Source organism: Astatotilapia calliptera, chromosome 22 (assembly GCF_900246225.1).
Source record: "Astatotilapia calliptera chromosome 22, fAstCal1.2, whole genome shotgun sequence".
NCBI lineage: Eukaryota > Metazoa > Chordata > Actinopteri > Cichliformes > Cichlidae > Astatotilapia > Astatotilapia calliptera.
Window position 1 is genome coordinate 26,424,565 of NC_039322.1, and position 15,987 is coordinate 26,440,551.

Genomic DNA, 15,987 nt, shown 5'->3' on the forward strand with positions numbered 1-15,987 from the left:
CAGTAGATTGCAGTCAACTTTATCTAGTGTTCATATCCCTCCCATTTCTAGAGCACAATCCTAGCTATGGTGGCCCCTGTAGGACAATCACATTTTGGTCAGTCAGGAGGGATTAAAAATGTCAAATTTAGATGGCTCACATCTGTTATGAATTACAGCTGGCGTATTTGTGTATAGAAACGTTTTTATTCACAAAAATCTCCAAAAGTGGATTCTGTTCATCTGACGTAGCGTTTTGTGGGAGAAATCTTTTGGCACTTATCCAAGTGACTTCTTCAGTCTCAGCTGACTGCAGGTTTCCCCAATCTTATAAACAGGTTGTTGATCAATGGTCATGAGAATTTGTATAATTAAGATTAAGGAACTGATCTCCCAGCCCACTGTTCCTTCAGTGGGCTGGTTTCAGTCATTATGCAAATGTACTGTTTCTAAGGTTGGGGAAACCTGCAGTCAGCTGAGGCTGAAGAAGTCACTTGGATGAGTGACGAAACGTTTCCCCCACAAAACGCTACGTCCAGATGAACAGAATCAACTTTTGGAGATTTACTTTCCTGGATGATTGAGAATGCATCAAGATATTCACAAAAATGTTTTAACATGTTAAAAAAAATCTCAACACTAAGTGGTAAATCTTGAATAAAAAACCTGATATCTGTCAATTAAATAATAAATTTTTACCCCAGACTCGCTTCAAAAACTGCAGCACAGTTCTTCCATAGTGAGTGTAGGCTGTCAGTCACCTGTCGGTATGCTGGGTGTTCACGTCTATTTAATCTAGAGGAGGGTGTAAAACTGAAAGGAGTGATAGGAGTCGAGGAGTCAGTGAAGCTTACTTCCGTCTGGAAGTGATACTGAGTTGTTGAGGATAACCTGAACTCTTCTGTGGTTAAGCACTGCTGCCTTTGCAGCCATTAGCTGGTGTTAGTAAACTTTCTTTGAAGTGGATCTAAAATTGCTTGACTTGGATGCTTGGCAAATAAACAATGTGATGACTATAGTCAATGTGTTGATCATTTTTAGGACGCTTGCACCGTAACGTTAGCTGTCAAAATGTTATCTTATAGCCAGCTGCTGCTGTTTAGCCGCTTGTTGTCAGCTTTCTACAGACAGAACGATTTCATGAGTAGTTTCTTGACAATACGTAATTGTGACAATATCAGGAATAAATAGGGATCTTATATGCATGTTTTTGTCAGATAGATGACCTCAGATCAGGAGATGAGGCTCGAGGTAAAGAGGAAGAGCCAGAACTAAGGAAATGATGAGAAAGAGCTGACGAAAATATACGGGTAACAAATAGTGTAAAAGAGCTGATTATGAGCTTTAAATTAAGTAACTTATAAGACAACAGACACTATGCCTGTTTATTAATAAATGAAACCATGACATCATTAATCTTAAAAAACATCTGTATAGCTGCAGGACTCTCTAGATCCAATACAAACATAGATCTAAGAGCAGTGTCATTGAGATAGAAAGTTCATGCTGTAAACAATTTGTAACCAAATTTAGTAACCTCCCCCCCCCCCCCCCTTTTTTTTTTTTTTTTCTTTCCAATGAGCTGGGCAGACAGCATTTCACTTTTAACTAAATCTCAGTGTTTTAATGTCAGGCAAAGTCGTCTTTTCATCATCTTTCATCAATGGGTTTGGAATATTAATGCTGCCCTCTTGGTACATTAGAAGACACTGATAAAAAGATGCCCCAACAGAAATCTGTGTTTGATAAATTATATATCTACCTGACCTGTGATTGGCTTACAAAGTGGCCGTGATGTCACAAGAACACTTTTAAACAAGGTGATCTCACCATAATTTACCTCCCTCGTGCCTCTGAATATCAAAGCATGCATATGTATTGATTGATAAGATGAGGTGATTTTAAAAAGTGAATTTTCCAGTGCAGGAAGGCATAATGGTGTTTCTCTCTCCACAGCTGTCGGAGGAAGAGAAGATCCAGCGCTACAGTATCCTGTCTGAGCTCTATGAATTGATTGGATTCCATCGAAAATCAGCTTTTTTCAAGCGTGTCGCTGCCATGCAGTGTGTAGCTCCCACCATCCCAGAGCCTGGCTGGAGGGCCTGCTACAAGCTGCTGTTGGAGACGTTACCTGGGTACAGCCTGTCACTCGATCCTAAAGACTTCAGCAAAGGTAGGCTTGGTCACATGGTGGCTGAATAATATGTGGGCATAACAATTCACATTGTTTGTTTCAAGAACAAACGAACAAAAACCTACGGGCCATTCTTGTCCAGTCTCCAAACACATCTCTAACTACTTACCTCATATTATGGATGCAGCTATTTTTAATTATTCATCTTGCTACTGAAAAAAAGAAAATGGTAAACAATAACAGTAATGAGAGTGAGACTTAAGGTGTTTTTATGCTTACTTGCTGGGTGTCCTGCACTGATTTTGACATTGCGTCATGTGGCATGTGACACAGTAATTCCACAGCACCCCTCGATTGTAACCCGAAAGCTCATTTATTCACTCCCTGCAATAACGCATTTACTGTGGTGCTAAATTCAGTCCAGCTCTATTCTGTTTCATAAAAATAGCAGTTTTACTGTGGAGGCTCTAAACATGCGGAGGGAGGACTCACTGAAGAGTTACATGATGGAGCCAGTGCTCTGACACTGTGCTCACAGCCATCCACCTTTGCCAATTATGCACTCATTCTGATAAACTCTTCCCCTCTCATTACAAATAAATTAACACTCCTAACAGCACTGTCATGACCACATCAGGTGCAAAATAAAACAGGCTTTTAACAGTGTTGATTTTAGCACAGTAGCAGTAAATTGATCGGCACAGATTTAAATCGTAAATCATGGTGGTGTGATTCATCTCCTCCCCAGTTTTGGACTCTTAATTCCTATAAATAACATATGAAATAAAGCAAGCTGCAAAAATACTTTTGTCCATGTCTTTCAATTGCAAGCTGACACTGCTTCTCTGTAGTAAATACAGATTTTTAACACCTAAAGAGGATTTTGAGTTGGTGTGCACTGTAAATCTTGCTCCTAGTGAGCGACGGGGTTCCACGTTTAATGCCTCCTGTACACTCTGTCCTGGCAGCACCCTCTCCTAAACCAGACAGAAGATCTCCAGGAGTGAGAAGTGTGTCTGAAGTGTTAGGTGCTCCATGGGAGGAAGGGTAACGGGGAGTTGATGTTTGTGAACGGCTATAGTTAGATTTAGTTTTTCTTTTTTAAGGGTTGCAAGGCTGAAGTGCTGATTTTATATCAGTGAAAAGGAGTAATTCTCTGTGAATCAGTCTTCTCAAACTCTGAATGCTGTGCCCTCTCACAGGATTCACAGTGTGTGATTAACAACAGTGTCAACATATTTAATGGATTAAGCTGATGAAGAGCCTTCGTTTCATTACCAGCTTTGCTGTCTTTTCACAAGCACTCTTTCAGGGTGTTCTGCATTCAAACCAACCCTTTGTTCAAAGAGAGTCATGGGTGATACCTGACCTGAGCTCTTGTAGACTACTCTGTACGGCCTCCCCTGATAAACCTTGTACTCTTGCAGACTCTTGACCCTTGCATGCTACAGCCTCTCAGTAGCAAGCACCGTCCATTCAAAAGAAAACAGCGCACAGAAATGTTCAGGGACATCGGTATTCTTGTTGTGATTGGCATTCAAGAGTTGTGGCGAGAGCGGATTTTGCTCTGATAAGCTGTTAATCTTGGGCCTTTTTTCCTTTGTAAATGCACAAACAAGCTGCATCTTTTAGGTCAAATGCTTGTCCTTTGAGCTGCAGTAGACAGCATTGGACAGAAGTCGATGATAACATTTCAGCAAATTGTAATTAAAGTGGTCTGGAGGAGAGCTGGACTCGATCTGCACTTCATCTGTATTCTTCTGTGTCTAGCCCATGACAAGGGACTTTGACCAAAGCGGCTCTCTTCAGACCCAATCAGGCGAGCACTATAGAGTTGCATGAGGAGGGGGAAAAAAAGGATTCCATGTAGAGGCAAATTTCACAGTGAAATGGGTGGACCAAAGCACTCGCACCACAATAGAACAGTTACAATTCACATTTCACTAAGTGTCTGGTTTAATAAGCTTTCAGTTAAAGAATTAAAAAGGTGGTTTTGGCACACATTTATCCTACAGTGCTGTCAGACATTTGTGACTTGGAAATGTTTTGCTGAGAACAGGTTTGCTTGCTATTTTTCATTCCTTCTTCTTTTAGACTCATAAACTTACTACATAATCTTGATTTTCAAATACCTCATTTTTATCTTCATATTTAAAAAAAGTTCCAAGTAGTTTCAATACAGTATGTTATGTTTAAATACAGTATTTAACCCTTTAAGACCTACCATAGAACCAAGTCCGACAGAGCTTATATTATATTTTTACATGCTGTGGAGCCATTTTTGGGAGCATTTCAAGTTGATATACATCAATACAACCATTATAGCCCAAATTTTAATGATATGTCTGCATTAAGTGCATAGTAATTACATAAATTGCAAAAAGAGCAATAAACTACAAAAAAATTTAAAATTGTTTTGTTTTTTTAACATATATTTCTAGTTAGAGAAATTTAAGAGGCGTATCCCTCAAAACTGTAAATACAAAAAAGTTGCACAAAATAGTTTCCCACCACAGGAAATTTAATTTGAGTGTCTTCATAGTTTTATTTTTGAAATACACCAATTTTTATCTACTGCAGGAAAAACGAAAATAAATATTATAGTGCAAATTTGCAAAAAAACCCCAGCATATGCATCAAAATAAACTATTTCCAGCAGTGCAATATGAGTCCTCAGCATCCCAGAAATGACACAGAAAGTCATAAAGTCAAACATAACTTTTAAAAACACCAGTATAGGCTCATAAGGTCCTGATGGTAAAAAACTACATTTCCGCAAAATGACGTCACTTCCGGTTTCAGGCAGGTCATGGCGGACATGCGATAGTTCGCGCTGATGGACTAGGAAGTGTTACGAACAGCTGATCGAATCGGCAAAGCGTGTTTCTGGAATATTATGTTTTTGTTGCTGCAAGCGCTTTTTATGCAGTTTTTGCAAAGCTATATGTGGAAGGAAACTGTGACCTAGGACAAGCTGATGGCATAAGATGTAAGTACAACTCCTCCGGTTTCATAAAATTATTGTGCTACCTTATGTGTTTGCAGTGCTACCGGGATTTAAAAATAGTTACGTAAAACGGAGCGTGCCCGCTCAGACCGGCTTTAAAGGGTTAATGCAACATAAAATAATACACATTGATGCCTAGAGCGCTTCCTGCAGGTGGTGGCCCTACAGGAGGGTGGTCCCATGTCCTTTTTTGGGGCTGTGCCCCACCAGGCTCCATGGACTAAGGGCACCCACCCTGGGCCTTGGTCCAGGGTGAACCCTGTCCCATGGAGGGTGAACTGTTCGCTTGATCTTTTACTCATAGTGGTTTTCTGAATTACTCTTTGTCTGGTCCCTCACCCAGGACCAAAGCCCCCTGACAACATAGCTCCTGTGATTCCTGGGATGCACAAACCCTTCCACCATGATAAGGTAGTGATTTGCGGGGAGCCTTCAAAAATGAGCTTTTTAAAAATAACTTGTGGCAGTCATTTTGGAGAACTTGCCCCAATTCTTTTGTGGATTTAGACTTTTTCAGTTCTGTCAATTCTGTCACTGCATGTAATCCCACACTGACTCCATGATGTTAAGATCCAAGCTCTGTGGGGGCCATACCATCTGTTGGTGCAGAATCAATCTGGGACAGATCAGACACCTGCTCGATGATGCTGCACGATGAATTTAAACATCTGAAGTGGTTAAAACCCTTGCCAGAGTCCTGTCTGTACAATCTAGCTATTCTCTCTCTCCTCCCTTTCTTTGATCACATATCAGATATAAAGTTTACTGTTTGGCTTTTGTTAGAGGTAAAAGTAGATGGTTTCTTTGGGGGTAGAGCAAATCATTGAAAAATAAAACACAAACAGAAAACATGAGAACAATCCCTATTTCATTATTCTAACTCACTAATACAGGTAGAACTGCAGCGCATATCTTGGGAGTCAGTTAAAATGTATAAATAATAGCATTATTCTATAAGGGCACTTCACTTAAAATATAATCATTTTACACAGTTCAACATATAAGCTTCCTAAACAAGTCTTGGAGAAGAACAGTAGATAAAATCCACTGTATTCAAAAACTACTATATAACAGTGTACATAGTGATACAGTGATATGGTGATACTTCATCACTGGGAATTAAAAAAAAAAGAGTAATACATTGGTTTGCAAAACCTTGTCTTGCATCCTGGATCTGAGTGTTTTCGCATCTTTGCTTTTTCAAACCACACATATAACAATCAAGGGGCAGTTGTCACTTTGAAATGGTCCTTTTGGACATTAATGGGTTCTATAATTAGGAAAATAACACCATTTTTCATGACTGAGACCCAAAACTCATTTACTTAGTATTTAAACTGAGGCCACTGACAAGGACGGCTGAAGGCTGGTTGCCAGTAGATGTTAATACCAATGGACTTACAATTGGAGGAGTCGCCCCCTGCTGGCCAGTGTAAACAATCAAATGCACTTCCGTGTTTGTTTCAGAGCTAGATAATTTTTGTAGTTTTGCCTCGGTACACCATCACAGTATATTGTAAATCAAACAATCAATATGTGATTGACGTGCAGACTTGGAGCTTTAATTTAATTAGCGTTATAAAAAATATCAACTGTTAAAAGATAAACAGTTGATAAACAGTTTCATGGCCAGGTGATGCCTTCTGCCGTGTTATTTCATGACAAATGAAGCAGGCATAACAGCTGAAGTTGATTCAAAGGCTTGAATTTGTATTTTATAACTTTTCACTGTAATTTTAATACAATTTGAAAATATGAGGCCCAAAGGGATGTTGGTGCAAGTGAGGGAGCGATCATTAGGCTGAAAAACCATCAGAGGGGGAAAGAGAATGAATGAGAGAGAAAAGATTTTATGTACTGCTCAGCTTGGCAACAACAAAAAGCAAGAAAGGCTAAAAAAGAAGTGCATGATGACAGAAACATTTCTGTGGTAAAGAAAAACAAATTCATAACAACTTGCCAACTCAAGAACACTCTACAACAAGCTGCAAACCAGTGGTTACACAGATTATTATTAATAATAACTTTGTCAGAAAACATCTAAAAGAGCTATCGTAGTTCAAATTATGGAGGGCACTTTGTTTTATACAAAGTCTATGGTAGTGTGCAGCTGCCTACTGTAACATTTAAGATTAATTTATTGATCGTGATGCAGCATGGGCTTCTAATGATATTAATGACGTAATCCTTTTATACAATGAATAAATACATGCAACAAATGTAGTAGGACATGGATATCTATAATTTGTTTTAAGTATCGAACTAATACTAAAGTAGTAAGTCCTAAAACTTTTGGGAGTAGTGAAGTGTATTAGAACTTTTTGGATTAGTCCTATCACGCTGCAGGCTATATTATTTATCAGATAATTTCATCAAAGACGGTTTCATCAAAATCCTCCTAAAACCACCGATAGCACAAACACGGTGGAAAGGGCAAGTTCAGCAATTCTGATCATTTTTGTGTCCCACTGGTTGCTGCCTGGTAACTAAAAGTGGCATTGCTTAAAATGTAACATGCAATAATTTGGCTATTCATAACATAACATAAGTGTCTTCGTTAGTATGTTTGATTACGCTCTGGCCTCGCATAACTTTGAGTAGATATCACCACCTCAAGACGATTTGCCACTGCTGCAATGGCTGACGGCTGAACACACAGATTGGATGCCGGATTTGTTGAAGTACCGTTACATATTCTAGCTCTACTCTCCCAGCTGACGTACCAATTCCCACAAGGCTGATGGGAAAGTAGGAAATGATGGAAGTAAGCCTTTTAGCAGAAGGGATCAGATGAGAGTTTATAAGGCAATACAGTAGAGTTGCAAGTTCAAAAAAGAAAGAAAATGGGGATCAATAGTGCATTGCAATAAGGCTGCTGTGCCCAGAGACACAGTGGAGCAAATGGTTTTGTAAGTGGTTCATATGCCCTTTCTCACCACGCCTTTCTGCTGGCAGTAATGGGGACACTGCATTTTTCTGTCATCTTTTGTCCTCTTGCTGCTCTGTTGTCATTCTGTTGAATTAATTTTTGGAGTTCTCTCTGTTTGTAATAATTTGGATGCTTATAATTGAGGAGAACAATGGCTCTATGTGCCATCTCATCACCCTACACAGTAGATCTGAGGCAGCTCGAGGGTACAGTGCCTTTTGAGTCAGGTTTACTGCATGACAGTGTGACTGCTTGGCCGTGGCACCACACTCATTATCTTGGTGGTGTGTTAATTGGATTGCCAGACACCTCCAGTTCAGCACTGAAAATACCACAAATGAACACGTTTTTCATGTTTGAGCGAGAGCGACATGCTCAGAAAATCCGAAGTGTCCTTTGGATTACTGTCCTCCAGATAAGCGCCGTTTTTTGGCAGACAGGTGGAAGTCAGCTATTTTTAGACTGCTTAGTGGGTGCAGTTTTCATGACAGAAAAAAATCCCTTATGAAGGAATGGCATTTGCAGTTTTTTCAGATGGCAGAAGAAGTCAGGATGAATAACAGCCGTGGTAGAAAAATGCTGATAAGTAAAAAGCGTCATGGGCACGATTTGATGTTACTGGAAGTGGTATTTAAGCCGAGGAAACATCAGAGTGTTTACCAAATATCCTCCTTCCTTCCCTCTGGCCCCCACAGCCTCTCCAGTGCATCTACCCTCTAGTTTTTCTTTCCCACTCAGTGAGTCAACAGTAGACAGCTGGGAGTGGAGCAGGGCATCTCGTGGGGGGCTGAGGGCCTTATGTAACTGTTGGTGTCAAGATAGAATGCTATTAAGATGTCTTGTGGTGCTCTGCAGAAACAAAACACCGGCAGCTAAGTTAGCAAGCCAAAGTTTACACATGAATACTTTGAATTGATGGCCTCAGCGAATTAGTTTAAGCTAATTTTGTGCTTGTACAAGACGTTTGTGATCAGAGTTGGAGGAATTTGGCTCAAAATGAGTGCTAATTACTAATTATTCCAGACATCTCAGTAGGTCAGCGTGACCATCTGTTCATCATGTATCTCGACAACTGACTAATCTGCTTGAAACTTGGCAGGTGTATTTCTGGGACACGAGGAAGTGTAACGCTGAGTTAAAGTTTGTTTGGATGATTGGTTGTCAGATGTTGGTGTAGTTGTTCTTGTGCTTCCCCAGTTGCTGACTGACTGGTAGATGCTCCACTGTACATATACACACAGGCATGTTTTTCTCTGTCTTTCTGATTATTACCCAAAACGAGCCTTTACGGGTTTATGAAAAAAGAACTTGGAAAAAAAAAGAACTTAAAGAACTTAAAAAAAATATTTCTAACAATATTCATTGAATATTTCTTGCTTTTTGGTCTTTTGTTTCCTGTGACTGAAGTTTTCTCGAAGTGAATAACCCTGATTATCTCTTCATCATGGCACCTCTTAGCAGGTGGAAAAATATGAGGGGGAAATTCAGATTTAATGCGTTAGAAACAAAAAACATGTGCATTGTCCAAAGACATGCATGCTAGGTTAATAGGTGATTCTAAAGTGGCCCCAAGTCTGAATGTGGTTTTTCTGTCTTTATGTGTTCACCCTTTGATAGACTGCCGACCAGTCCAGGGTGTACTGTCCTCCTGGTATACTCCTCCATCCAAACCACAATCCCGAGTTGGACAACGGGAGAAAATGAATTGATTGAGTTATAGCCAGTGAAATCCCTAATTTCAACAGGCATATGATAACAAGATATGTTTGATATTATTCCAATAAAATGATTCAGTGTTATGACCTAACTCTAGCTGACTTTATGACATTTACCTTTTGTGTTTAAAGCTGATCATCCAAAGATTGAGAAACAGCTTTTATTGAGTAACGGGGAGAGATCTTATGGAATATGTTTACAAAGAGCTTATACAGACAGGGTGGGAAATGTGTTAAAAGATAAAGATTAACGAATTAGCATCAGCATAATAAAACTCAACACCGTGCTGGCAGATATCAGCATAAAGATCTCAATACAATTTGAAAACAATATGGGAGATGATAATGTGAGTGTTTGACATGGGACAACAAAGATTTAGCTGATCTGCGTCAGGCAGAATATGTCTCTGATGCATGTGGACTAATCTGATTTGATATCTGCATAACATTAGATGTCAGCAATGAGCTTTGTAAATCTGACTTTTATTTTGTCATCTCTCTCCCTCTCCCCCAGGTACCCACAGAGGCTGGGCTGCTGTACAGATGCGCCTCCTGCATGAACTGGTTTACGCCTCCCGTCGCATGGGCAACCCGGCCCTGTCTGTGCGCCACCTGTCCTTCCTGCTGCAGACCATGCTGGATTTCCTGTCTGATCAAGGTCAGCTCACAAAACACAGTCAGGAGGAAACTTGAAATTGAGCAGAACAAACTAATGTTTCATTGCAGTATTGAAAACCTGTGTGGTGCTTTTCAGCTTCATGCCCTGCCTTTAAAAAAAAAAGAAAAAAAAGAAATCTAGACGCAGCCAACCTGTCCCCTGGTGATTGCAGCGTTATACCACGAGTTTTAATAGTATGTGATACACAAAGCCAGCTTTTTCTTGGCGGAAATGCAACATTGTGCTCTGACCAGAAATCCTGCGGCAGCAGCCAGGAGATGAAGCTGTGCAAGCCAGACTCTTCACTGGCCACACAAAAGAGGCCAGCGTAATCCCTGGTTGGCTACTATGAGAATTGATGGTGGGAGGGAGAATAAGGGAGATGAGGTGGGAACAAGATGAAGCAGACTCACAGTATAAAATATTAAATGTTAGCAAAGGGACTTCTGCAGCTCTGCCTAGGGTGTTGCTGGGACAAGCCTTCTTAGAAACAGCTCTGCTGGAAAAAAAAATGTCAGTCTACAGCTTTACACACATCAAAGGGCAGAAAAGCCGTGTGATGTAATTACTACTTTGTTGTTGTATCACAAGACGTGAGCGGGTATTTTCTCCCTGAAGAAAGTGACCTTGTAAGCCGAGTTCTTCAGCAGTGCTTTCTGCTGCACTAAAATACCATTTCATATTTACTTTGTAACTTTTTGGGCTCAGAGCGCTGTCGGGTGGAGTTTTGGTGCCCTCCCTTTGATTGCCTTTACTCCCGTCAGCAGTGTGATATTAAAAGTACCAGGAAGAAGCGAGGTCTTGTGAAATAAGTCCCTTTTGATGTGTGCACATATGTCATAATAGGACAGCAGTTTACAATGTTCTCACTCCAAGTTTGATTCCTGAGCACATGTTCGGTGCATCATCATCATCAAAGTCACTAAACTGTACTTTTAAATGTAGTGAAACTGGACAGAGTGATAAATTAAACCAATTGGATTCATTCAAAGTTATAAAAGCATCTGTCTCCCCTGTCCAAACTTCTAAAACGGCCAGTAAAAAGCTTTACTTTATTTTTCAGTAGTGTGATGTCTTTCTTCTGTTGCCGTGTCTTCTCATGACAAACATGTTGGCATATGTATCAAGAAAGACATGGCACCCATTTCACACATCCTGCCTTTACAAGGGCAAGCAATACCAAGTGTGAAGCATCCAGCTGTATGCTATGGAGCTGGCATTGCCCTCAGCTGCTATTGTGTACGCTGCCTGCTTTATGTATTTATTTATTGGATGGGAAGCTTTGACAGTTTAATAAGTGTTATACTGTCTCTCCCTTTTGAAATGAAGTGAAAACTTGTTCTCCTGTGTTTGACTGGTTCAGCTGTTTAGCTAGCAGAGCTGCTAATGCTTTAGCATCTTTTTTGCCATGGCATTTAAAAAAAAAAAAACTGAGGCAAAGTGGAAAACAGTTTGCTGGTCAGCAAAAGCTTGTCATTTGTGTTCGCTTAAACCAAAAATTCATTAATGTACAGTACTGTGAAAGTTCCCAGTTCCCCAATGTTAATAGACTGGGGATGTTTGTTTTTCCATTTATATGTAACTCACATAGGTGTTCGTATAGGGCTGTTCGATATAACGATATATATCAGATGACGATATAAAAACACATGAAAGAGTATGCAGAGTGTTTACGGATGAGAAGCAAAAAAGAGCCGCCAGGTGCTAAAAAATAAACCTTAGACTCAAACGTTAGAACAGACGTTTCCCCGCAGCACGCTGTGTAATAAATACTCACAAAGAAAACGACGGCCGTTGCAACCTATGTCTAAAAATGTGTAGTTTCAGGCATCGGTTAAAACACTCGACTCCAGGTACACGACGCCCAGCTGGACACACTTCTGCTAGCCGAGATTCACAGAATTTACAGAAAATGTTAAATTTTTGTGATTTATATCGTTATCGGGACGATGGATGTTTTATATCGGGATATGTGATTTTTGGTCATATCGCACAGCTCTAGGTTCATAACGTTAAAAAGATCTGAGAACCTTTAGATTATGGCTGCTGTTTCTTGGGACGGAGAGTTTGTAGTAAGAAATTCCCTCACTACTTAGTTGTCTCTTCGTAATTTGCAGTAAAGAGCCCTCTATTGAATCATGCCTTTAAATCGGTGTGTTGTTTTTAAGTGCAAACGTGTAGCGCAAAGGACACTATTGTTGTCACTGAGGTCACTTGCTTGTTATTTCTTTTGATTGATTAAGAAGTTTAAATATGGGCACGCACTTGTACTTCCATTATGTGCCTAATTTGACATGTTATTTCATTTTACCCAACTGGCAGTCTGATGAACAACAATGTGATAATTGCATTGAATGTTAGGCATTACTGGTGCTTGGTGGCACTGGTGTTTGTATGGCTTCCTAACTGTGTGGCATCCAGGACTTTGGAAAATCTGAAAGAGAGTTTTTGGGTAAGTCGTATTACTATTTCAAGAGAGTGGGTGAATCACGATGAACAATGATGCAATGTTTTCCTTGTTAAATTTCAGTGACCAGTGAAATTGCCTTGGCAAAAATGCTTCGTATCAGTTCCTGAACTGGTGCATTGATATTCTTTTCTTGAGTTTGCAGACTTGCATCATTAATTCAAAGGGCAGATTGACATTCAGATGTGATTGCCTGCATCAGATTCTCTGAACACGTGTTCTGTTACAGTCATCCTGAAGTTTGTTTTGAGAATTTAAATTGAATTAGCCAGCTGTATTCACATGCATAATTAACACCCAGAACACTGAAATGGGTGCATGGGTACAGCAGTAACTGTTTATATTTAGGCATAAACTTTACTACTTGTATATCATTATCAAGTTTAGTAAGTCAATAATAGTTATGTTTCTAAAGTTGTTCAGTGCATGCAAGGATCTTTGACAAATGGAACTTTCTGTGAATTACAAATACACTAAACTACAAAAATAACTGAAGTGAGGCCACTGATGCACCACACCAACTGTCCTGTCTTCTTGAGTTTACAAACAGGAGTTGTCTGAAAGGAGCAGCAACAGTGATTTATTTCATTTTATTCATACTGCTGCATAGTGACAAAAATGTGTATTTGTTTAGTACCGTTTGATTTGTTCTTTGGTGTGCTGTATTTGCTCCATATATCACCTTGGGTTTGGAGAATAGGACTGAGATTATTTGTCAACTATCACAATTTGCTTTAATAGTTGTAGTGTAGTTAATCTTTAAATAGTGGACTTATGCATGTAGCATGGCTTATTATGGATGTGTAACAGCAAAGTGCTGTTACAGGAAGTGATAGTGAACTAGAATGAGAACGTTACCGTGATTCAAACTGGGGACATGCAGCATTTTCAGGATGTTGGGTCAAACAAAAGCATACTTCTAGGTTACAGCATGCAAACTAGGTGTTTCCCGTGGATTTCATTTAGTACTTTTTTTTTTTTTTTTTTTGCTGTCAGTGATCAACTGCAAGAAGTTGTGACGACCATTTTTAAGACGGAGATTTCCTGTTGGAAGGCTGATTCATGAAGGTTTGCAAATAATTGCTGTCTAATTTAGAAATGCAGGCATATCACCAACACATTGCAATCAATCTGCAGTACGGTACTTAATTACTCCCAGGAAAAAGTAATTTGTTAATACTTAATTTTCATGTTACTCTGTAAAATAACCTGAAACGCATTGCCTCATAATTACCGGATAAGAATATAGACCTGAGGCTACAGTCTCACACACCAACAGAAATCCCTATCCTAATAATGATACACCTGCTTAAACGTAAGCAACACATTTATGCCATTTACATTTGTGTGTGGTTACCTCAAGCCATTGGCTTGACCAGTATCTTGATAATTATCTGTGTTGCTAATGTATGCCATTCAGAATTCTCTTTATTGTTATTTTTACTTAGTCATATTGAAGTAGACGTATATACATTTTGTTGGGCACCACTTGTTTTTCTGGATAGCCATTGAGTCTATGGGTGCTGGCTTAGATCTGTGCTATCAGCGTTTCTTTTTTAACTTTGTTGGTATCTTGTAAATAAGCAGAGAGGAAGTGTTTCTTTGTCAGCAAAAATGGTTTACTATGCATACACAGTTTTGTAAACTAAAGCAGAAGTAAGTTTAATATGGCTTACCTTATATAGTATGTACTTATAAAGTTGTATAGTGAGTTATTCTAGAGAAATTGTCACTTAAAAAAAATTGTAGTGTTATTTTTTAAGATTCTTGTTTACCGTAAATGTCGGGCTATAAGCCGCTACTTTTTGCACGAGCTTTGAACCCTGCGGCTTTTAGTCAGGTGCGGCTTTTCTATGGATTGTCCATGATTTTTGTCATATCGTAAGACGATTTGTTTTGTGTGTTCCGCTGTTGTACGGCACTACGTTGCCTGGCGGAAGGATCGGGGTTCAAGAGTGGTATGTTAGTCACATGTCCGTCCGCCAGGCAACGTAGTGCCGTACGAAGTAGCGCGAAAAACAAACTTCAAAGTAGCGCTACGCGTTCAGCGGGAGTCGTGGATGATGAGCGGCGATAAACTTGCAAGTTATGCCCAAAAAGCAAGTTATGCCCAACTCCACCGGTGGATTCTGACAGCGTGGAAAAGTGTGAAAACATCCACGATCACCAACGGATTTTGAAGGGCTGGACTGCTGCATGATGGAGAGGAGGACACCGCCACGGCCCTTCTGAGGGTGTTCGACTCTGACACTGACAATGAGGATTTCTTTGGTTTTGAAAGTGACAACGAAGGAGAGAAGAAGAGTGGATGACGAAGCCATCATGAGCCTGTTTGTATCCGACACTGGAGAAGAGGACTTTGGTGGTTTTAGTGCGTAGGAAGAAGAGAAAGATGGTGGTGAATGACTGACTTTTCTTCTTGTTAAAGCTGTGTCACTGCACCTGAGCCTAAAAGGTAGGCCGAATCTATTGTTCTGGTGTGCTGTAGGTTATTGTTATGTACTACATGTGCAAATATGTACCCATAACTTGTTTTTCAAAATATTAATAAAAGTGATGTCTCCAAACAGCCATCTCTTTCCTGACAATTCCCTTTGTGCATATTCTCTTACATATGATAAGTCAACATTGAAACACCTGCGGCTTTTGGTCAGGTGCGGCTAATGTATGTACAAAACAGGATTTTCCCCTGATTTTAGCTTGTGCGGCTAATATTTAGGTGCGCTTTGTAGTCCGGGAAATACGGTAACTTATGCTATTTTTGTAACTACTGGCATTTTGTTAGCAATACAGACACAAAAATCTAAATTATTCCTAAAACTGTTGACACATGTGTCTGTTGCTTCCCAACAGTTTTCATTTCACTATATAATTTAATAAGTCTCTCTCTGAATATAATTCTTTTGTCTGCGCTATCATTAAAGTTACTTGAAGCTCTAGTCTCACTGCTTCCTTGTAGTGCCTATAAATAAATAAAAACAGAAAAAAAAAGAATGTGTCTTACAGCAAATACAGAAAACACCTGGGTGGCTTTAATTAAACGGATCTGTTTTTATTGCGTCATCTTTTTTAATTGGCTAACACTATTATTCAGTCTG

General features: G+C 39.6%; 1 protein-coding gene across 3 annotated transcripts in view; it reads left to right on the forward strand.

The window, feature by feature from the left end:
- The window catches only part of trappc9 (trafficking protein particle complex subunit 9), a 233,699-nt gene that overhangs the window by 15,639 nt on the left and 202,073 nt on the right, over positions 1–15,987 (forward strand). For all 3 annotated transcript variants that reach the window (XM_026155948.1, XM_026155951.1, XM_026155950.1), the window contains 2 exons: positions 1,936–2,152; positions 10,279–10,422. In XM_026155948.1, the coding sequence (XP_026011733.1) occupies positions 1,936–2,152; positions 10,279–10,422 (361 nt within the window). The remainder of the gene's footprint in view (positions 1–1,935; positions 2,153–10,278; positions 10,423–15,987) is intronic.